The sequence below is a fragment of the Leuciscus leuciscus genome (assembly GCF_965113295.1).
Source record: "Leuciscus leuciscus genome assembly, chromosome: 17".
NCBI classification, from domain to species: domain Eukaryota; kingdom Metazoa; phylum Chordata; class Actinopteri; order Cypriniformes; family Leuciscidae; genus Leuciscus; species Leuciscus leuciscus.
Window position 1 is genome coordinate 33,712,333 of NC_138741.1, and position 25,058 is coordinate 33,737,390.

Here is a 25,058-nt window from a genome sequence, read left to right on the forward strand (position 1 = left end):
TTTTCCTATCACTGTTATGCAGACGACACACAACTCCACCTCTAATTCCAACCGAAGGATCCAACGGTGGCTGCGTGCATCTCATCCTACCTGACAGACATTTCTTGCTGGATGAAGGACCACCACCTTCAACTAAACCTTGTGAAGACAAGTTAAGTTGCTTGTGGTATCGGCCAATCAAAGACTACACCACAACTTCTCCATTCAGCTAGGTTTCATCATCCATTACTCCACCAAGGTCAGCCAGGAACCTTGAAGTTGTGATTGATGAGCAATTTAACTTCACAGACCACATTTCTAGAACTGCCCGGTCCTGCAGATTTCCCTTATACAACATTAGGAGGATCAGGCCCTTCCTATCAGAGCATGCTACAAAACTCCTTGTCCAAGCGCTTGTTCTATCCAGACTGGACTATTGTAATGCTCTCTTGGCAGGCCTTCCAGCATGCACTGTCAACCTCTGCAACTGATCCAGAATACTGCAGCTAGAGTGGTCTTCAATGACCTGAAGAGAGCACACGTCACTCCTCTCCTCACAAACTTGCACTGGTTGCCAATTGCCACTCGCATCAAATTCAAGGCACTGATGCTTGCCTCCAGAACCACCACTGGCTCTGCTCCCTTTTACCTAAACTCATTACTCCAGGCTTACGTGTCAACCAGAAGCTTGCGTTCTGCAAGTGAACATCGCCTTTGGTGCCATCTCAAAGAGGCACAAAATCACTTTCACAGACCTTCACCTTGACTGTCCCTGCTGGTGGAATGACCTGCCTAACTCAACCCAAGCTGCTGAGTTCGTAGCAATTTTCAAGAAACGACTGAAGACGCATCTTTTTCGGCAACAGTTGATCCATTAATACTAACACTTTCTATAATTTTGTCTTCTATTCTATATCTAATTTATTTATTTTTTATTACGTAGACTGCGTTAGACTAAACTGGGAAGGGTCACATCATTTGCATATTGTTGTCCTATTGGTAGTTTAAATGCTTCTATTGCTCTCCTCATTTGTAAGTTGCTTTGGATAAAAGTCTGCTAAATGATTAACTGTAAATGTAAATGCACACCAAGCAGGAAAACAGCTAGTTTATTTTATTGTAACCTTTGTGCCTTCTCCACATGCTTCTTCTCTGTGGTGTCTGCATCCCTTTCCTACTCTAATTACTACTTCTTTCTTGATGCGAATGATTCTAGTATACATACTCCAATTTAATGTTGAAAATATCTGCCTTTTTAAATCCAGATCAGAATATGTGACACCCTCTAGCACCTTGCTCACCGATTCTCTTTGTGACCATTGGACCAAGCTCAGTGCTGCAGAGAGGTAATGGCAAAATATCCATCTAATCTGAGCCAGTATCAATGCCTCCTCTCCTTCTCCTCCAGGTTTCTGCTGTTAAAATCACTTACTACCAAAAGAAGGTTATTAGCACTTTGGACACCCGCAAATTCTTCACATTATTCTCCTCTCTCTTCCCACTAACTATCTGACTGCTGATGACTTAGCCACATTTTTTCACTGATAAGGTAATGACAATCAGCAACCAGTTCTGTACACCACACCTCCACAACCAACCTCCACCTTCTCTTTCTTCTGTCCTCTCACAGAGTCTGATGTCTCTATATTATTTAATTTCAGCTGTCCTACAACCTACAGCCTATTCCTTGCACATAGGGCCAGATTTACCAAACAGTTCAAATTAGCTTGAGAGTGCAATTCCAAAATAGTGCTGATGGGAGTGAAAAGTTATGCGCGTGATCTACTGACGACACACAAATGAAAGAACACAGACGCAGCCGGATCATTTCCATAATGGCCAACACTATCTACCAAGAGCAGCGCAAATTAGCGTCTGGTTTAAGACATGTTTTTTGGTTTTTTGGCTAGTAAATACTGGCGCAAATACCAGTAAACTGATGAGCACAAACCTTAGTAAATCACCTTGCATGATTCATTTAAATACTCTCCTCCCATAAATGCTGTGTCTAAGTGGGAAACTCCTATAAATGCATATGTAATAAGGTCAGCTGCAAAAATAACCCTGTCCACGCCTTTTCAGTAGCGCTGGGCTGATAGACGATGCCATGACAGACATCACAATGTTGAGTCTTGATAGCGTGGCACAGTGTAACGCAGTGTTTCAACGAGCCCGCTATTAGAACTATGCTGTTTTATGACATTAGCAATTTGTGAGAACATAAAAATTGGATTGAGAAACAGGCTGAGAATAAAGACTGAGAGTCAATGTTCAATGTTCAGATATTATTATTTTAAGAAATGTGAAGCATTCGAGCTCATCTATTGTGTCCTGTTCTGTGAAAGCTATGTGTGGAGGAAGGGGAAGGGTGTGCTTTTCTGAATGTGTTTCTTCTTCTATCTATTTTCCTACATTGTTTTGAACTATGCAGTGTTTTGCAGTGTGTTCATTGTCAAACTTTTCAATTAGTTTGTTTAATTATTAAAAACACCATTATTTTATATGAAAAAATTGATTTTATTTTAAATTGTCTTTTTTTTTCTTCTTCTTTTTTTCTGGATCAGATAACATTTTAAGCAGTCATTTGGTTATGTTACAATGTTCCCCACATATGGGGCATGTTGTAACATTTCACTTCCATTCTTTAGGGGTAAATAAAGTAAAAAGTATACACAATGAAAACAAGCCCACATAAATGTACTAGACATCTGTGAAATTAATGTGGGGGAAAAAAAGAAATATCTGAATCCCAAGTGGATTTACACAAACTGAGAAAGTCAAAATGTGTCAGGTTGTGCCTCTCTCTCCCCTAAATGCATGTAGTACATGTAGTCCGAGGAAACAATATATCAAATGCTCGAAGGTCGAACAAAGAATAAGAAAATAGATGAAAAAACAAACAAAGAAAAACTGCCATGTTGTTCATGGTCATGAAAGTCTTGGCTAAGAAATGTTCCATCATTACTTCAGTCTGACTTTAGAAGAGCTACATGTGGGTTATTCAGGCTTTATTGTGATTCTGGCACACTGATCCATTAGCGGGCTATTGTTTATCAAACACTGCATTTTTATAAGGCGTCTCTGTTATAGTTCACTCATTGTAGTTTGTCTAATCAATCTGGCAACTGCTGTTGATGGTCCCAGGGCGGTCTCCACTGTCCCCTGTCAGACGGATGAATGATGGGGGAAACGAGGTTACCAGGAACATCTTCAATCAAGCAATTTTTGAGGCCAGAGTAAAAGGCTGCTGCAAACCTCATTCGTGCTTATGCATATTCAAACTTGCAAAATGTTGCACCAAGTTTGGCCCCAAAAGACATCAGTTCTGACATGTCTTGCAACTGATTGAGACATGCAATGAGTGAATTTTGCTGTCCATTTTAAACAAAAGCCAATTTTGGTGGTATGGAAAAGAGCAGAGCTCTGGGTCATTATCACATCGTGGAAGAAAGAAAGTCTGATGGGTTTAAACATGATTTAAATTTTTACATGCTTGGCCTTTTATGTTGCAATACGGCGAGGCGCAGATTTGAATTTGTTGAATATTTTAGCTGAGATGAAGCAAAATTCCATTAGTATGTGCAACTCCCTCATCTGACGGATGCGAGTATGATGGCCTGCCATTTCAAAACACAAGCAAGGTTTTTTTTTCTTTATTCTGTGTTTTGAATTATGGTGCATGAAATAAAGCGTGAGGGTCTGAGACAAAAGAAATAGGCGGAGGTTGAAAATAAAACCGAACGGATGGGTGCATGAAATACAGTGCAAACAGATTTCTGTAACATCAAGAAAAGAACAGAACAATAGATTGAAGGGAGGCAGAGCCAAAATGCTGCAAGAGACGGAGACAAAGCGAGACAGAGAGAGAGAGAGAGAGAGAGAGAGAGAGAAATGGAAATAAAAGCCATGACGAGAAGGATAGCAAAGCTAGGAAAGAGGGAGGAGAACGGGGAAGCTGCAGGGCTAAATCGATAGCGTGTGGCGTGTGGCGTACCAGGCCGCGCTGCCGTGGGCCGTGTTGTCAAGGTGACAGAGAAGCTCCAAGGTCTGCGGGTTGTTTGATGAATCGTCGGGGGACTCGTGGCTGCCTGATTCCCATTCCGGGGGCATCCTCCACACCGCCGCACATGTGAGCACACGACTCTCAGACGCTGCCCGACAGGAGACACACACACACAACACACTGTCAGAGTCTCACATACGCATGCATATACACAAAACACGCTTAAAAACACATGCACGACAGCTTCAGCTCAATTGTAATCTGAAAATAAAATAAAATGCACATCCATCACCGATATAAATCATGTGAATAAATTGTATCATATTATTGGAGGGTTAATGTACTATTGGGAATTTATAATGTATTGTTCCTCTCTGGATTGTCTTCCAGCAGCACACGTCATAAACATAATAAGCCATAATATACCATAAGCATGCATATACGCTTAAAAACACATGCACAACAGCTTCAGCTCAATTGTAATCTGAAGCACACTGAGTGCAGAACCAAAATGAAATAAAAAATGCACACCATCACATATAAATCATGTGAATAAATTTGAAGGTTTGGAGGGTTAATGTATGGGTAATGATTATGGTTTGTTTCTAATGTATTGTTCCTCTCTGGATTGAATTCCAGAAGCACATGCCATAAACATAATAAACCATAATATGCCAGAAGCATACATATATACACAGAACACGCTTAAAAACACAAGCACAACAGCTTCAGCTCAACTGTAATCTGAAGCACACTGAGTGCAGAACCCAAAAAAAAATGCACACCATCACCTATATAAATCATATTATTGGAGGGTTAATGTATGGGTAATGATGATGGTTTGTTTCTAAAGCCTCTCTGGATTGTCTTCCAGCAGCACATATACCCTGATGTGCAGTTTTGTTCTCTGAGAAGCGTACACTGCCTCTGGAGGCCAGATCTCTCATAGCGCTTTTCATTTCACACACTCATCTTTCAGATTGGTGAAGATCAGTATATATATACAGTACCAGTCAAAAGTTTGGAAAATTACAATTTCTTAATGTTTCTGAAAGAAGTCTCTTCTGCTCACCATGGCAGCATTTATTTAAGAAAAAATACAGTAAAAGTAGTCATGCATCTATTTTCTGTGTGAATATATTGTGATATGTGATTTATTCCTGTGATCAAAGCTGAATTTTCAGCATCATTACTCCAGTCTTCAGTGTCACATGATCTTTCAGAAATCATTCTAATATGATGACTATTATTATCAATGTTGAAAACAGTTTGTGTTGCTTAAAAGAGAAATACATATTTTATAATTTTACAAAATATTTCCATTTAATAAATGCTTTAATAAATGTAATAAATGCAAATAAATGCTGTTGTTTTGAATTTACTATTCATTAAAGAATCCTGAAAAAAAAAAAAAAAAAATCACCATATCCACAAAAATATGAAGCAGCACGACTGTTTTCGACAATAATAATAATAAATCTTTTCGGAGCAGAAAATCATGATATTAGAGTGATTTCTGAAGGATCATGTGACACTGAAGACTGGAGTAATGATGCAGAAAATTCAGCTTTAATCACAGGAATAAATTATATTTTAACATATATTCACATAGAAAATGATTTGAAATGATTTTTCACAATATTACTGTTAGGCTATTTTGATCAAATAAATGCAGCCTTGGTGAGCAGATGAGACTTCTATCAAAACATTTAAAAAAATATTATATTTCCAAACTTTTGACAGGTATCAGGTTCTTACAAACACTGATCACTAAATGACAGATTTGGAAATATTGAAATGACCATAAATCAATTACATTATCAAATAAAAAGGTTTGATTTGTTAACAGTAGTTAACATGAACGAACAATAACAGAAAGAAATTAAAGCAAATATTAATTTTAGTTAGTTAATTTCAACATTTAATAATACATTATTAAAATTAAAAGTTGCATCAGTTACTATTATTTAATGGACCTGAGCTGACCTGAACTAGTGAACAGTTTTATTTTTTATACAGTATAACGTTAAAGATGAATAAATACTGTAACAAATGAATTGCTCATTGTTAGTTAATAGTAGTTAATGCATTAACCAACATTAACTAAAGGGATCTTATTGTAAAGTTTCATCAGGAAATCAGAAAACTGCAAACTCTAAATGTGACCCTGAGAAAGTAAATATGTACTGGATTTACGAACAATTTTTTTTACATTTCTGTACTTTATCAGGATATTTTCGTCATGGGAAACATTTACTCAACAACATTTTAAGAATTGTATCTTAGTTTTGACTGACTGACTGACTAAGAGTGTCCTTGCTTCGTCTGGGAGAAGAGTACAAAAAGTGTACTACTATTTATAGGTTACAGATAAAACCTTTAGGCAATACTTATACATTTACAACAACATAAGGTTTGTGTATTCTCTCAAGTATTTAAAAAGTTTATAACTCACTCTGTAAATAAATAAAACAACAAAAAATACCTGGCAGTTGTTGCCATAAATTCACTGTAAAATCTATATTTTTCAACTTTATTTCATTAAGAGATACTGTATAATACTCAAGGATTCAAGGGAGGATTATTGTCATTCTGAGACATGATGTACATGAAAATAACAAACTATATGTGCTGAGGTCCACTAAAATCAAGACTAAGCAGAAATAGCAGAAAAATAACAAATAAAAACAAACAATAGCACAATAAAATCTCAAATTAGGCAAAACTAAAAACACTACAAGTAAATAAGTTAATAATTAATATAAATATGAATATAAATATTCAAGTGTTATTGCACAACTTTGTAGTGTGGGAAAATAATGAAGATAAAAGAGTCTGTAGTGTGTGTCTACTGTTGCAGTCCTTAATGCCCAGTTCCGATTTGTTGACTATATCTGATTTTTTTGATGACCAGCTTTTGAAAGTGACTCATATTCGATATCTGCATTTACACTATACGCATGGCGAAACAACCCAAGGTAGACATACTGACCCGGAAAAGCTTGGGATGAAAAGGAAATAAAAACAGTGTGATTTGCAATGGATGCAGACAAACTGATAATCCTCCATCTCCAAAACACCATCTTTGAAGGTCAGCAAAACATTGGGTTGAGCCTTCATCCTCCACTGCGCCATCGAAAAGAGTCATGTATAGGGAATATCCGATCTATCCGCTTACATGGCAGATGCAAATGCACATATCTGATTCACATCAGATTTAATTCCACATATGAATGAGGCCTGAAACCAATCTGAGAGTATCAAACCCATCCAGCTTTTTCCCCTCTAACACATTTGTGGGTTATATCCAATCTTTGCCACATGGGAGGAAAAAAAAAATCTGAATTAAACCATGAAATGTAAATGCAGCCTAAGTCTAACAGCTTCTGGAGCCTTCTTCCTGAGTGAAGGGGGGTAAACCGTCCATGAGGAGGAGTGTAGAGTCCTTAATGATCCTGGCATCTGCGGATGTAGACGTCCCCCACTGCTGGGAAAGGGATCTTCTGTGCAGACTTAACTATCCTGTCTGCAGCAGAGCAGTTTCCGTACCATGCAGAGACACGTGCTGTAAGGATGCTCTCCACACCACACCTGTAAGATGATGTGAGGACTGTTGTTCCCAGGCCAGTCCAGCTTGAGCCTCCTCAAGAAGCACAGGCGTTGATGGGCCTTCTTTATTAGACCGGCAGAGTTGGTGTGCTAGGTGAGGTCGTTGTTGATGTGTACCCGCAAGTATTTAAAACTGGAAACGACCTCAACAGCTGCTCATCAACTACACTGTCAGAAAAATGGGTACAGTAGGAGTCCATTTCTGTCCCCCAAGGTACAATCTACACTAACGTACCCCATAGGGCTTATTATTGGACCTCAAGGTACATATATGTACCTTTTTGAGGGTCAAAAAGCATTAAAAGGTACATATATGTACCGTTTCTTTTAAAGGTTAAGGTACAATATTGTTATTGCTACAACCCCAGTGACAAGCCATTGTACCCCTAAAGGTACAATTATGTACTTTATTTTCTGAGAGTGTACCAAACTCTGCTTTTTACTTTAATATGTACTGATAATAATACAAGTGGCACAATAGAAAGCCACATGATAAATCAGAGTTCATTTTAAGTGGTCTGTCGATAAAACATGACCAACAGTCTCATATATAGATGGTGCACAAAGACAAAACACCATCAGGATAACATACATGACACTAAATAAACATGTGCTTGTAACGTGTGTGTTCCAGTCGTGGAAGGCACTTTGTTCTGCCCGAAAATGTGCGGTCCCTTGGGCAGACGATGTCCAGGAGCGCAATCTCGGTACCCACATTTTCAACAAAAGAGCAATTTCCTCAATCTCTGGGTCCCAAGAGGGCGCGGCTAACAGTGAGCGACGCTATGCTTCGCCACTCTCAGCCCACTCTTCTATCGCCAGCAGGCAGGAGTCGAGTTTCGAGGACACGACGCCTTCTCACGCGTCTCCTCCCATTCCCTCACGGGAACCGTGGAGCAGATACAAGTTGCATCGCATACTCAGACCTCACTCCGGGACGCTATGCCTTCCGGGTCGGGTCCCTGTCCTCCACCTCACTGCCCCACCGCGGGTACGCCTCTGGTCCCACTGGTCCCGCTTGCTCTGTGTCTGGGAGCCTGGCGCCCTTGCCCCTCTACAGGAGGTGGGTGTTCGCATCCTCAAATATCTCGATGACTGGCTCATCCTGGCCCACTCGCGAGATCAGCTGTGTGAACACAGGGACTCAGACACCTCAGCCATCTGGGGCTACGGGTCAACTGGGAAAAGAGCAAACTCTCGAACTGCTCCACTGAAAACACTGAAACTTTTTAGAGGCTCTTGGGGCATTTGGCATCCGCACCCCGCCTCATTCTATATGAGGCGAATCAACATAAGATCAGTTTTACTAAAGTACATGCACAAATAATAAGAAAAAATTAAGTGAAAAGAATAGAAGATTTCTGAACAGATTTCAGTAACTTATCAGGGTATTTAATTATGAGCAAACTTTTACTTGACCTCCACTACATTTAAAGCATATTATCTTAAGTTTTGACTTCACTGCAGAAAATAAATAACCTGCTGTTATTACAGAATGAAGTACTGAAATATTGAAATAAATGATGTGCTGCCTCATTCTATGAAGATAATACACATAAGATCAGTTTTACTGTACACACAAAATGAAAAGAAGTGAAGATCTGTCTTCAGTATTTACAGGATTATTGAATTTCATCCACCACTGCTTAACTGTGATGAAAACCACTGCAATGCACAGCCACAAACAGCTTATTGCTTTTCTAAAGTGACTGTAACAGCAATAAAAGACACATTTTTTTAGATTTTTTTTTACATTTTGGTATGTAAATAGTTACAGTTAGAGTTAATGTACAGTGTAATATTCACTAATCCACTAATAAAGCTCGGCAGATTTCATTCTGCAGTTCTTTCTTCCTAGTAAAGCTGTTGAAATGCCTGTCACTGGTGTAGTGGAGCACACGCATATGGTCGCATCGATATCAGCGCGGTTCTCAGATCAGATAATTCAGCGCTCAGCGCGGCATAAGGTGGCGGGCGGGGGTGATGATCGAGCCAGACTCTGTGCCGCCCCGGCTACTCCATTAGCTTGAATGTCACGGTAATTACATTCCTCTTTTGAACTCCACTATGACATCTTGCACATTGGCCTCATCATAATGAAGATCGAAGGAGAAATGAAAAAAAAAAAATGTCCCCAATTTCACTCAGAAAAGAAATGTTCCCCCCTATGAGAACTGTCACCAGCCACGGGCGTCACTCTTATAAACACGGATTTAATTAAAATGTTCACTTTCAATTGTTTCGTCATGTTTGTGTACGATTTTTAATTGCCTCGAGGCGAGTGCAAGAATGTGTCATATATTGCATTAACAACCTGTGTGACATGACTGTGTGAGTGAACTCACAGCATATACAGTATAACCACATTTAAACATATAAAGAGTCTTTTGTGAACTGTCACCCATGAAGCAAAATTAAGTACAAAGCACTTGTAGTGGAAGAAAGTGGAATCGTAAATGAAACATTATGTGCACAACTTCCCAAACAACAGAATCCAAATCAAACCATTACAGTTTAAGACATCACAGTCATGCTTGTGATAAAACGGCTGTTCTAAACCATAGACGGCAAAATGAAGCTGCCATATAAGATAGCATGTTTGATCAAAGCATAAAATTGAATTTAAAGGGAACCTATTATGCTTTTTCACATGTTCATCTTTCTTTAGTGTGTAATGTTGCTGTTTGATCATGAAAAAGCTCTGCAAAGTTACAAAGCACAAAGTCCCTCCAGCGGGAGTTATTCTCTATATCAGTGTCAGTGTTTCTGAACTCCCTGCCTCCATTGTAGTCTTGAGTTCCTTCTGGGAACAAACACGTCACAATATTCCTCATTTAAATAATGAATACGCAGAATAAAGGGGCGGGGCCTGGTTGAGTTAGTTAGTAGTGTGTTGAAACTGGTGGTTGTGGTTATGGTAAGGGGCGGGACATTTCCCAAACACACTCGAAGAGCTTGACCAATCACAACACACTGATCCAGCCGACCAATCAGAGCACAGTGTGCTTTTTAGAGGGAGGGGCTTCATAGAGACAGGAACTAAACAAAGCGTTACTGACAGACTGTGAAGAGAGGAGCTCCAACAATGGAGAATATGGGAAAAATGATGTTTGTTTTTTTCCAATTCAAGCATGAAAACCTGTTCTAGTGGAGCCCAAAAACTAAATCAAGACTTTGTAGAAGAGCAAAATATGGCCTCTTAAAGAGTTAAAACATGTCTGTCTCTTGCAAGTTTTCCAAAACTTAAAAAAAGTAAAAGTTTATAAAAGGGTGTTTTCACAGAAATGCCATAGAAGAAAAATGTTTGGTTCCCCAAAAATAACTTTCAGAGAGCAGTTGTTAAAAGAACCATGTTTTTCTTAGTGTGAATAACCTTTTAATAATCTAAAGAACTATAAAGAACCTTTAGAGCATTTGAAAGGTTCTGTGGATGTTAAACTTTCTTCATGAATCCACAGATGCAAATAATGATATAATAATGAAGCCAATAAACTTAATTTTGGTGAGTGTAGTCATTTTGATCGGTTGCTCAAAGTGACATCTATAGGCAGCCTTAAAACACAAACTATGTGTCTACGTGTTGTGAGAGGAAGAGAAAGACTCACTCTTGTTGTAGCAGGTGGTCAGCACTGCCTTGTCTGCAGGACTGCCGCTGATGTGCCATATCTCACCGGCATCGTGCAGGAGAACGCTCTTATTAATCATATTATTCTCATCATCAAAGTCAATGATGTGAATCTGCGGAAGAGAAAAAGGAAAGCACAGCTTTGAGGAGAGCGTCCTGACGGCAGGTAAAAGAGCTGGGACTTCACTCGCTGATATTTACTTTAATATGACAGGAAAGGAAATCTCAAACACCTTTTAACTTCACACACTCCTGACACTGATTTCGCAGGTTTTTATTTCAACTTTGAAGTGACTGCATCTTTTGAACTTAAACTAAAAGTTAGGCAAAGCATCACACATGTGAAGAGTTGTTATTTTACTGAGAGACCACATGTGCACTGTGGGTAATATTCTGCAGAGTCTATTAAAGCTACAATATGTAATTTTTCTTGCCGCCAGGGGTTGCTAACCTCTTACAATAACAAAGGTGTAGGTTGATGACGCAGGGATAAGCGGAATCATGAAGTTTTTTTGTCATGCCGAAGGATCTAAAATCTAATAATGTTTATGGATGAGGGAATACATTGATGTTTTTAACATGACTGTGGTGTGAAGCAGGGAGCGATTGCTAATGAGAGACAGCTATCAGCGCCACACGCGAGTCCTGCGGATATAAAGGAATGAGGACATTTCATTCTACCGAACTAACTTACCCACAAGTGCTGAATAATACTCACACAGGTCAGTTTATTAGACGAATGAAACTTGTGATTTAACGCAGCGCTGTTTCACTTGCTCTACACTATCACACTAAACTGCATTTGAGTGTGTTGAAAGTTATAATGTTGTTCTATGTGTTTGTTTGTCTGTATGAGACTAGCAGTAACCTAGATGAACATTAGAATAAAATACTGATCATATTCTAACATCATCATGTTGAGCTATATAAAACAACGTGAGCGCGCCGCTAAACATTACGCAGTTGTCCTCGTCTGTCGCCATGGTTACCGTGGCAGTACGAGCGGAAACCATGGATAACGCGGATATTACGTCATTGACAGGCGACAAGGGACAAGGGACGAGCCATTATTTAAAATTGGAATATCTCTGAAATTAAAACTTTAGAAACTTTGGAAACTTTTGGGATACTGGAAGTACACAACTGCAGGAAATATATCACACTGTGCAAGTGATTTCTGGATATTTTACTACAAAAATCTTACATATTGCACCTTTAAGTAAATTTCATCATGTACAAAATTCCACAAAATCCTCTTCGAAATCAGAAATATTTTTTTTGTGTTTTTGTCCTGTTTTTCACAAAAAATATCTTAATATCCTTAAAACAAGATAAATTCCCTGGGGAGGCCAAAGTCCTAAATTGATATCTTGAATATTTTATTTTTACATTTATAATCTTGAGCTTAGATAAATCATTTAGATAAATAATCTTTTTTTTTTTTAAAGAAATTGAGTGACATTTCAAGTATTATATATTTTATATATGCACGATTTTAAAGCATCAACATCAAGATAAACAATCGAGATTTGCTTGATTCAGGAAATGTAAAATTAGTCACTTTAATTAGACACTATACGATTATATTTAAAGACTTCACAGATTTAGTGATTTTATTTGACCTGGTTTACACTTAAAAAATATCTAAATACATTAAATGAAAGCAAGTCTAAACATGAATACATTTAGTAAATACCAGCTTTACAAATTCTCCTGAAAAACATACCTCTAATTTACATAGTCTTATATTTTCAAAGAGTCTTTCTAATTTCAAGATTACTTTGAAACGTATACATTTCAAGCATGAATCTCACGTCTTATTTTACTAAGAATTTTGTCATTGTTATATAGTTGTTATATTGTATTTTGTGTTTGATGTGTATGGTAGAAATAGAATATTGGTGATGTAAGAATGATTCTCCACCTATACTGATTTTAGTATATGAATGGCATATTAACTGGCTGTATGCAAAACTAGATCAAAAGGTATTAGTCTTGCTGGCCACTGACGTGAGCATGTTAGTCTGAGAGAGAGAGCGCGCATGCATACGTGAGGGCATCTCTGCCTCTCAGGCTGCTGAAAGTTGGAAAGGAAGCCATTAACCTTGGGTTGGACTGCACTGAAGGAGAATTATTAGGCAACGTTATAATTTTATGGAGGGAAGCAATACAAATAAATTCCAATGGCTGGACAGGATAATTGGAGGCGTTGGAAGGTTCTGTAATGAGTGCTGGGGTTGGAGAGACTTGCTCGTGATTTATCAGCCTGTGCTGTACTAATGCGAGTGAATTATCACATGGGCCTCGTCTCTTGCCGTAGTCATTACGAAGGAGGGGTCAGGGGCTCAGGTAGGGAATGGCCTCCACTTTAGGTTCACTCATGCTCAGGACGGTGGTGAAGTGTCGTATCAGTAATGACACACAGGCCTCGGTGTGTGCCGCTCTCTGCCGCTCGAGGGCTGAAGGAAATGACCGGCTGAAGAGTACGTTTATGAAGCCGAAGTCTTTTTGATCACAGCAAATAACCATTTCCTTACCATACTAATGATTTTGATACTGTATATGCTTAAAACAAGAAAAGATTATCTATTTAGCAGCTGCCAAGAGAGAAAATCCTCTTAAAGACAGTTGTGCTCATAAGTTATATGCTAAATATGCTAAATGCTTGTCATTTTTAAAAAAATATGAATAATATATATATTTTTTTTATTATTATTGAGAGCAGCCCCGCCAAGATGAAGCTATGATATTTCACAAATACTTTACAAAATACGACTGAATTTACACAAATGATGCAGTTCAACAGTTGACATACGGCAGCTCTGGTCTGGTTTGTCCTGACCAGTGAAGCCGCCCACAAATATCCTCCAGGTCATGAAAGTGCAAGGTTTACAGCACTCATACGTAACGATTATAAAGGGCTGCAAACAGTCAGGAGTCAACAAACAATATTAAATGATTAGTTAGTTCACCCAAAAAGTTTGTACAGAAGGAACACAAAAGAAGACATCTTGAAGAATGAAAGTCAATGGGTTCCAGTGATGTTTTGGACCCCACTGAGGTTCATTATATGGACAAAAACAGTTGAAACATCAAAGTATCTTCCTTTATGTTCCATAGTAAAATAAAGTCAAACAGATTTGGATGTGGAACAACATGAGTGACTAAATTATAACATTGTTTTGATTTTTGCCATATTTAATTGTTTCCCTTTTTATAACCAAGGTAATGTAAATGTTTGAGCAGGGTCATCTGCGTAATTTCAGTTACTACTTGATCTAGAATATACTGTAATAACTGTTATTCAGTTTCTTTAGGGCAAATAATGTATGATCTTATTTATTATTAATCTTTATTTTTCTATTATTTTATTATTGTAACGTCTAGTCCCAAGGAAAATGAAAAGGTTCCAAAAAGGAATTTATTATATAAAAATTAACCAAAATGAATCCACAGATGAGCAGGTAACGTGCCAGCATGTGAACAAAGCAACACAAACAATCCCAGACAAGGAATGAAAGGAAATGAGGAAGACAAGGTGATGGACTAACAACAGACAGGTGTGCTCGTTAATGAATGTCAATGGTAACTAATGACTGGCAGGACACTAGAACAAAGGGAACAGGTAACAGAAGAGAAACAAACTAACAGTCCATTAAAAGCGAACTAAACACCAACATAATGTGGCAATTATATATTATTGTATTGTCGGTATATTATATTATTGTTTATCTTATTATTTATAATTCATCTTAATTATAATTTATATAATAATTTTGGCTTTTAATGTCTAATGTATGATCTTATTTTATTATTAATCTTATTATTAATCTTACTAATCTTATTGTCTTGTTCTAATCTTGTTTATCTATTTTATTTATTATATTTAATAATAATTTATTTTATAACTTTATTTATATTATTATTATTATATATTATTTTGTTAATTTATTATTTTGTCTTCTTATTTAAAAGAAATGCTAAACATCTTAAAGATTATTCAATTAGTATATAAACAGTTTATGATGAGAACAACTCTATAATCTGAAAGCAAAAAAGAAAAGTCTAAAAATCGTATTTAAACAGGGGGAGTGTGTGGGAAATCTGTTTGCAAACAGTCATTTGTAGTTTGTCACTAGTAAGAACTAATTACCGCCTAAATTAAAACAAAAAAATATGTGTGCATTCTTCAAATATTAAATCAGAGTCTGATATAAACAACAATAAAATCGCCGAAATGTTGTTGGAGAGTCATGAATTACACCTGGACATGCACTAAAATACTGTGTCCTAACAAGGGCCGATGTAACAAAACAACAAGTGAAAAATGCTTTCTCTTACATGTTAATCTGTGATTTGGTCCTAACCTGCCATGACAGATTCATTTAATTTGTTGTGCTTTATTTCCGTGGTATCGTCCTAGTTAGTGTATTATTACATGAATTAACAATAAATATGAACTGGACTCGTTCAGAAACCTGTCCTAAAGAGTCCTGCATATAGGGGTGAATATATACACTTTTTGCCATTGAGACAACTGGGAAAAAGAATGTACATTCACTCACCTGGTTATCAAATTTAAGTGACTGTGTGCCCACGAGAAACCTGATGGCATCTGTCTCCGCTGTCTGAGCTGCCAGAGCACGCGCCTGAAAACATGACAGTCCATGCATTAATCATACACAGCCAAAATACAATACATATCTGACACAAAATGCCTACAGCTGCTACCTAACGTTACCTACCTGCATTTTGGGATATTATAGGACAGATGGGCTCATGTTTTCTTGAGCACGTACAAACAAAAATTTACCAAAACCATGTGCCATGTATATATATATATATATATATATATATATATATATATATATATATAGAGAGAGAGAGAGAGAGAGAGAGAGAGAGAGAGAGAGAGAGAGAGAGAGAGAGAGAGAGAGAGAGATATGATAATAATATGGCATTCATAGTAGACTATAAATTCTTATGGTTTATTACCTTCTGATTCCATACTTAGCCTATACATTGTTTGTGACAGATATTAGGAACGGAACATCTCTCTATTTATCATGTTTAATATAAAAACATGCTTAATAACCATCTTATATTAAACATGTAAATATTACAACAGTGAAACATAGGTACCAGTTCATAATGTATCTATATTAGATTGTTGTGTGGAAGAATGAAAAGGGTAAACAGAGCTACAGTACCTGAAACTCCAGGCCATAAATAACCGGTGCATCATCCTCCATCTTCAGTCATTCATTTATTCATTTATGATTTAATTCAGAGTAAAACATTCTCCTGTTTATCAAATACTAATGACATGTACAGCAGTTCCGCGAGAGTAAAATGAAACTTACGAAAACGGCGTACGGAAAGCCACGTAACACTGTTCTCTGAGAGTTCGTGCTTTGTGTTCTGCGAACGGAAGTGTGTTCGAGAATACCAGTCTCCTCCGTAGCGCTGATGTTTGACACCTTTCGCACACCGTAGGGTTCTCTTCTTACGTCAGTGCGCATGCGTGTGTTTACACTGCTGTCATCACAGCGTTCATTTCACTGAAGGTAAAATCATGTTTTTACTGTTTTATCATAAAGTAATTTTCTCTCTGTGCGTAAGTATTGTGTTGAATATGACGGTCACCTAAATGTCAAGTCAACAGTTGTTGTATGTTAGTCTACATTCATCATGTTGTTGCTACAGAGCTCTTCAGACATGCATCCAGTGTATTATTGATAAACTGCATTTTAATCATAATTATTTTGTACTAATTTTCTCCTCCAGAATGTTTGGATTTCTCTATCATTATTTATACAATGTATCAATGGAGCTCATTTGACATTCTGTAATTCGTATTATTTGGAAACGAAAAAGGCTTAACTTATTTGTCAAATCATATTCCTCTATTATTTAGTCTTTTGACATTATCAATAGTGCGATAAATGAATGTTTACTTAAATATTATTTCACAAACTCCAGCGAAAAACGAGCAATTGAATAGATAGAGCAAAATCTCTTGTGCTATATGAATATGAGAAGAAACCAGAGAAACACTGTAAGAATGACCTTGTGAAAAAGAAAGAAGTGTGCTTTAATTGTATTGAATGTAAACAGTCATTTGTGCTTGTATTGTAATTCAAATCTGTATTTTGTATTGTATTTTTATTTTTTTGGTAAATACTGTACTTGTAGATAATATAATATTAATGAAATTCCTAAAGAGAGTACACTTCATTTACTGTTTCTTAACATAGGCTACTTAAAGGAATATTTGGTGAAAATATAGCATAACAAGAGATTTATAAGCTATTTTTTTAGGCTGGACATTTTTGACCACAAGTGTGACAATGACAAGGTGGGGGAAAAAATAAAAAAAAATTGGGAAGTGGTTATACCCAGTGTGAGCAAAGTCAGCACGTTTTATTCCAATGCGATTACATTAACTTACATTTTCGGGAAAAAGAAAATGACCCTATCAAAACATAAATGTTCCATTACAAATTTTTTATATTTATTTAATATATTTAAATCCATGACATACTTTAAAAATGAATAACATTAAAGTATATTTTAGCTTATCATACATGCTTTTCAGTACATTCAGCTGTGCACTATTTTAAAGACAAAAGGAGTAAATATGAAATTACATATAAATTTGTAAAAACACTCATCTAATTGCATTTAATACATTTAAACTATACTTCATTTTAATTTCATATACATTAAGTTTACACTTAAGTAAATATTATATCTGTATTAAGAATGCTAAAGTGTACATCTTATTCACAATGGTGTCTATAATCTTTCTTTTAGCTATTTAGCCTTATTCACTGATCTGTGTTTTGTTTGACTGGGAATGACAGGGAACATCCAGGCTGGAGTCATGGACAGCAGTGAAGGTCCATCTCAGAGGCCTGTTACTCTGGATATAGATGCAGAGACGCCAGAAGCCTCTGTCACGCCCCAGACTGACACAACAGAAGCGTCTTTCCAAGAGGAGAGCATCGACCTGGACGCCGAAGCGTTCGTTTCCCCACCGGACGACAGCATTCACTCTGAGAGCTTAATAGACAAGCTGTATGACCAGATGATGGAGAGCGTGATGATCTCAGACTCCCCTAACAGCGAGGAAGAGGACGTCGTTCCCATCGACTCTCTTTTGGGGCAGAATGAAGATGAGGAAGCGCTTTTGTCCAAAACACCGGATGAAGAAACAGTAGAACAAAAGGATGATGACACCGCTAAACCTGAGGACACGTCAGAGCCTTTATTGGAAGAAGAGAACGAAGAGGAGAAGATTACACAGGTGGATGACAAAAGGGAAATTGTTCCTCAGCACGACCCAAACCCAGAGGCTCCCAAAGTTCAGGAATCCGAACTTGAGGTGAATACGGATACGTCCCCCAAAGAGGAGCCGGTCCCGGTGTGTACTATCTTCAGCCAGGCAGTGCAACCCAAAACACAAGCCCTGATTCCTGACGGCTTTCAGCCAACGCTAGTAAAATCTCCAAGTTTTACAATCGGCAACACAGACACCCCCAACAAACTCATCCCTCAAGTGTGCCAGCCCAGTCCCAGCCTCAGTAAGTTCTTCACGGATAACTGCGTGGTCAACCCGGCCTCGGACTTCTTCGATTCCTTCACCACATCCACCTCTTTCATATCAATCAGCAACCCGAATGCAGAGTCGGCCAAGACTCCAGATTCTCCGTCGGGCCCCGGGCCTCAGGAAGCTGTGCCGACCAGCACGTACTTCACCCCGGTCGCTGCGAAACCGCAAGAAAGTCCCGCGGAGCCCGTGAACAAACTCCAGGCCGTGTTCTCAAGCTGCGACGACCCTTTCGCAAGCGCTCTGATCACCAGCGATCTGGATAAGCGTTATGACGCCTGGCTTCCCTCAGACGACACCAGGAAGGTTCTGATATCAGTGGCCACACAGCAGATCAGTCCTGTGCAGATAGAGCGAGAGCAGCTGGCCATGCCTGGACTCAAGTTTGACAACCTACAGGTCAGTGCAGTTTCGCAAAATTACATTTTCAATTTTCTAATTTAAACATTCTGCTAAATGGTGCGTAAAGATTCTTGAACATTTTTTATTCAAAGCAAAAACGGGGTGCAGGTTTAGTATATAATGACAGAATAATTAGTTTTTTATAGGTGTTCATTTAAAGACCACATTCATTCAAAAGTTGCGTTTCCATATTTATTATAGGCAAATATGTTACATTTAGGATTACTCTAGCATAGGGGTGTGCGATATAATGTTATTAAAAGTACCGACTTCGGTACCAAATGTGACAATACCAGCATTTCCCTTTAGCATTTGAGCAATGTTGAACTGATTCTTAAACACCTCTGATTGGCCATTGTGTTCAAGCGCTCAACATACATGTCTCTGATTGGCCTTTGTGTTCACGCGCTCAACATATATGTCTCTGATTGGCCATTGTGTTCACTCGCTCAACAGATATGTCTCTGATTGGCCATTGTGTTCAAGCGCTCAACATGTCTCTGATTGGCCATTGTGTTCACGCGCTCAACATATGTATCTGATTGGCCATTGTATTGACGCGCTCAACATATATGTCTCTGATTGGCCATTGTGTTCAAGCGCTCAACATATATGTCTCTGATTGGCCATTGTTTTCAAGCGCTCAACATATATGTCTGTGATTGGCCATTGTGTTCACACGCTCAACATATATGTCTCTGATTGGCCATTGTGTTCAAGCGCTCAACATATATGTCTCTGATTGGCCATTGTATTCAAGCGCTCAACATATATGTCTCTGATTGGCCATTGTGTTCAAGCGCTCAACATATATGTCTCTGATTGGCCATTGTGTTCACACGGTCAACATATATGTCTCTGATTGGCCATTGTGTTCAAGCGCTTAACATATATGTCTCTGATTGGCCATTGTATTCAAGCGCTCAACATATATGTCTCTGAATGGCCATTGTGTTCAAGCGCTCAACATATATGTCTCTGATTGGCCATTGTATTCACGCGCTCAACATATATGTCTCTGATTGGCCATTGTATTCATGCGCTCAACATATATGTCTCTGATTGGCAATTGTGTTCACGCGCTCAACATATATGTCTTTGATTGGCAATTGTGTTCACGCACTTAACATATAGGCCTATGACTGTGACTATTATTCTCGTGCACTAAGCTGAACAGCCAATCAGAGTTCTCTCTCTCACCGACGGCCCGACGCCGATTCAACATGTCGAATCGGCCGAAAAAAAGCAGACGAGGACCAATTTCTGCCGACGGTCTGGAACACACTGAGAAAACTTAGTCGGCCGACGCACAAAAACTGGCTGACCGTCGGCTTGGTGTGTTCCAGGCTTAATCAAGAAAAAACAAGAGATGTCTAGAACTAATTAACAACCAAGGAAACTAACTAGGGAACACAGGCAAAGCAGAACCAAAACACAATGAAACTAAATCAAAACCAAACATACATGTTACATACACTCACCTAAAGGATTATTAGGAACACCTGTTCAATTTCTCATTAATGCAATTATCTAATCAACCAATCACATGGCAGTTGCTTCAATGCATTTAGGGGTGTGGTCCTGGTCAAGACAATCTCCTGAACTCCAAACTGAATGTCAGAATGGGAAAGAAAGGTGATTTATGCAATTTTGAGCGTGGCATGGTTGTTGGTGCCAGACGGGCCGGTCTGAGTATTTCACAATCTGCTCAGTTACTGGGATTTTCACGCACAACCATTTCTAGGGTTTATAAAGAATGGTGTGAAAAGGGAAAAACATCCAGTATGCGGCAGTCCTGTGGGCGAAAATGCCTTGTTGATGCTAGAGGTCAGAGGAGAATGGGCCGACTGATTCAAGCTGATAGAAGAGCAACTTTGACTGAAATAACCACTCGTTAAAACCGAGGTATGCAGCAAAGCATTTGTGAAGCCACAACACGCACAACCTTGAGGCGGATGGCCTACAACAGCAGAAGACCCCACCGGGTACCACTCATCTCCACTACAAATAGGAAAAAGAAGCTACAATTTGCACGAGCTCATTGGACAGTTGAAGCCTGGAAAAATGTTGCCTGGTAGAGTCAGAATTCGGCGTAAACAGAATGAGAACATGGATCCATCATGCCTTGTTACCACTGTGCAGGCTGGTGGTGGTGGTGTAATGGTGTGGGGGATGTTTTCTTGGCACACTTTAGGCCCCTTAGTGCCAATTGGGCATCGTTTAAATGCCACGGCCTACCTGAGCATTGTTTCTGACCATGTCCATCCCTTTATGACCACCATGTACCCATCCTCTGCTGGCTACTTCCAGCAGGATAATGCACCATGTCACAAAGCTCGAATCATTTCAAATTGGTTTCTTGAACATGACAATGAGTTCACTGTACTAAAATGGCCCCCACAGTCACCAGATCTCAACCCAATAAAGCATCTTTGGGATGTGGTGGAACGGGAGCTTCGTGCCCTGGATGTGCATCCCACAAATCTCCATCAACTGCAAGATGCTATCCTATCAATATGGGCCAACAATTCTAAAGAATGCTTTCAGCACCTTGTTGAATCAATGCCACGTAGAATTAAGGCAGTTCTGAAGGCGAAAGGGAGTCAAACACAGTATTAGTATGGTGTTCCTATTAATCCTTTAGGTGAGTTTATGTGACACTGAAGACTGGAGTAATGATGCTGAAAATTCAGCTTTGATCACAGGAATAAATTATATTTTAAAATATATTCACAGTATTTTTGATCAAATAAATGCATCCTTGGTGAGCAGAAGAGACTTCTCTCAAAAACACACGAAAAAGCAATCTTACCGACCCCAAACTAGTGTATGTCCGTTTCATAGGGTCTTTAAACTGCAGTAAATAAAAGTGAAGACATAGTGAATAATTATCTCTGTCAGTCTCTGTTTCGTTGTCCTCAGTGTGGGAACGCTCTGAAACAGGAGTCTGTGTGATTTGCAGGGCGACGCGGTGAAAGATCTCATGCAGCGTTTTCTGGGTGACCAGGCAGCAATGAAGAGACAGGTGCTCTCGGCCAACTCAGTGGAGCAGAACTTCCTGGGACTCAAGCGGCTAATAGTGAGTAGCAGATCATGATTGTTCCTTCTCGTGCTCCCATTTTTTTAATCATTTCAGCCGCCCGAGACAGACATGTCACATTTTAAAACGAGGGTTGGAGGTGAGTGGCATTAATGGCGGAGCTCCACTTTGTGTTCTTGTTCACCATCTCCATTTCTTTTGTTTTATGACTGTTTAAAATCTGCAGAAGGCTTGTGGCAATTTGCTCCGGACTGGAAATCGGGGTAAAAATCTGAGCTAAAATCTTGTACTGTAATGTATTGGTAAAGTGGCAGTGTTTCATGATCTAAATATAGTACTATTACGAGTCACACGGGTATATTTGTGGCAATAGCATTTGTGGTATGGTTCAAAATTATAGATTTTTCTTTTATGCCCAAAATCATTAGGATATTAAGTAAAGATCATGTTCCATGAAGATATTTTGTAAATTTCCTTCCATAAGTATATACAACATTTATTTTTGTGAGTGAATGCAGCACAATCGCCAACATAAATGTAGAACTTTAAAGGAGATTTTCTCAATGTTTCGATTTTATTGCAACCTCAGATTCCAGATTTTCTAATAGTTGTATCCTGGCCAAATATTGCCCTATCCTTACAAACCATACATCAATGGAAAGCTTATTTATTCAGCTTCCAGATTATGTATAAATCTCAATTTCAAAAAATTGACCCATGTGACTGGTTTTGTGGTCCAGGGTCACAATTATAGTTATTGAATTAAATCTTTTTACAATAAGCAATTGATGGGCCAATATTTCCACCTCCAGTAACGACCAGAATGTGACAGTAACTCACAGTTATGTGACAGTTTCCTGCTCTGTGTTGGATTTCTACACTCCAGACCACATCCACATGACATTCACACAAGTTCTTGCTTGAAATTATAGAAGTCAAGACATGTCTTTTCCTCGTTCCCACGTGCAAATATCATCCAGCAATCCCAGCTGTGTAGATAGCTCTCACATTATAAACGCTTTGACTTATTTTACTGTTGATATTGTAGTACAACTTGGTGATATTGTAGTACAACTTGGTGATATATAGCCTACTGAAAATACCTGGTGTAGGATTTGACCATTTTCACTCTGAAATTACAAAGAAACAGCAAGTAACACATTTAATTAAACAGGAGATTTTGAAGTTGAAATACTGAAATAGTCATTTTATTTAATTTTTTAATTTAGGGCTTCTCCAATAATATCATTTTATTTACAATTTACAAAAACATTTCTTTTCACAGTGTAGTTAAATTCCATCTTCATTTATAATATCTATAATCTATTTATTTACTCTAAAATTACTTAAAAGGTTCATCCAAATGATCATTTCAACTCAGCAGTCACTGGAGCTATGAAGATTAAAAAAAAATGTATCAAGAAGTAAAATCTAGTTTAAAATAATCAAGGCCTGCATTTCACAATGTTTTTTCACTAAATTAATGCAAGGAAAAATTATATTTATTCCCTTTTATTTTTATGAACCAATATACCTATACACATAGTAATAAACGACAATATTTACTAGCGGTGGGAATCTTTTGGAATCCCACGATTCGATTTAAAATGTATTCTTTATTTTTCAATAAAATTTCAATTCAATATGTGCATAGATTTAAAATCTTTGATCAAATTTAAAATCAAATCTATGCATATATCGAATTGAAATTTGATTCAAAATCGAGAATCGAACAGCAGAGAAATGAACAGCAGCTCCTGTTAGTCCCGATCTAGCGGGAGTTATTTAGTTAAAATTATAAACACCTCATAACTACGTTAATTTAAAACGCTTGCACTCGCGCCACATTGAACATGCTTCTTGTATGTAATAACTGAAGTGGCCTACCTGTTACGTGGAAAGATCGCAAGAAAAGCTTGACGTGTGCTCGACTAACCAAACTAAACATTATTCTGTTTGTTAAGATATTGAAATGAACTGCTGTTGTCAAGTATAATCTTCACTGATAAAGCTTCCTCCGTTGCAAGCCTGTGCACTCTCTAAACTGGCGACACTGCAGCACCCAGACTTCTTTTACACTACATCATCACATTATTAAACATTTAGAAAATCGATTTTTGAAATTTGTGAATCGGCGGAAGATATAATTTTTTTTCCCCCACCCCTAATATTTACCTCCATATACAGTATTTTTATTAGAACATTTTAGGCCTTTAGGGTGTGTTAACATTTGGCATGTTTGGTTCGATTTAAACGAACTGTGGTGCGATTGCTCTGTCAGTGAATTAGTGTGAATGTGCCATCCGAACCCTGGTGCCACCAAACAAGCAGACCGAGACCGCTTGGGGATGGGTTTCGATCCACTTCCAAATGAACTCTGGTGCAGTTCGTATGAAATATGAACACACCACGGACCAAAGACATGTAAACAAACCAAAAATACCTGTTTTTTCTCGTCATATTTCTGAAGAGACTTGTTTCAAAAACATAACACATTTCAAATAAACATTTTTCACGTGTGTGTGTGTGTGTGTGTGTGTGTGTGTGTGTGTGTGTGTGTGTGTGTGTGTGTGTGTGTGTGTGTGTGTGTGTGTGTGTGTGTGTGTGTGTGTGTGTGTGTGTGTGTGTGTGTGTGTGTGTGTGTGTGTGTGTGTGTGTGTGTGTGTGTGTATACGGTTTATGTGGACACAAATGTGTATAATGACATGAATATTACAACGTAAACATGGTATATGAGAGACTTCATGTGTCCTCGTAAACCAAATTTAACAAAACTTAAAAAACATAC

At 38.2% G+C, this 25,058-nt stretch overlaps 2 protein-coding genes across 2 annotated transcripts in view; one reads left to right on the forward strand and one right to left on the reverse strand.

Moving 5' to 3' along the window:
• Positions 1-16,583, reverse strand: part of eipr1 (EARP complex and GARP complex interacting protein 1) — a 48,297-nt gene extending 31,714 nt beyond the window's left edge. Inside the window, exons 1-4 of the mRNA XM_082143571.1 lie at positions 16,427-16,583; positions 15,782-15,865; positions 11,197-11,329; positions 3,974-4,130 (exon numbers count right to left, since the gene is read on the reverse strand). Coding sequence (XP_081999697.1) covers positions 3,974-4,130; positions 11,197-11,329; positions 15,782-15,865; positions 16,427-16,468 — 416 coding nt within the window. The 5' untranslated portion in view covers positions 16,469-16,583. The remainder of the gene's footprint in view (positions 1-3,973; positions 4,131-11,196; positions 11,330-15,781; positions 15,866-16,426) is intronic.
• Positions 16,584-16,708: 125 nt separating this feature from the next.
• trappc12 (trafficking protein particle complex subunit 12) overlaps positions 16,709-25,058 on the forward strand; it is a 28,242-nt gene continuing 19,892 nt past the window's right edge. The window contains exons 1-3 of the mRNA XM_082143469.1: positions 16,709-16,783; positions 18,083-19,227; positions 22,193-22,309. Of these exons, the coding sequence (XP_081999595.1) occupies positions 18,103-19,227; positions 22,193-22,309 (1,242 nt within the window). The 5' untranslated portion in view covers positions 16,709-16,783; positions 18,083-18,102. The remainder of the gene's footprint in view (positions 16,784-18,082; positions 19,228-22,192; positions 22,310-25,058) is intronic.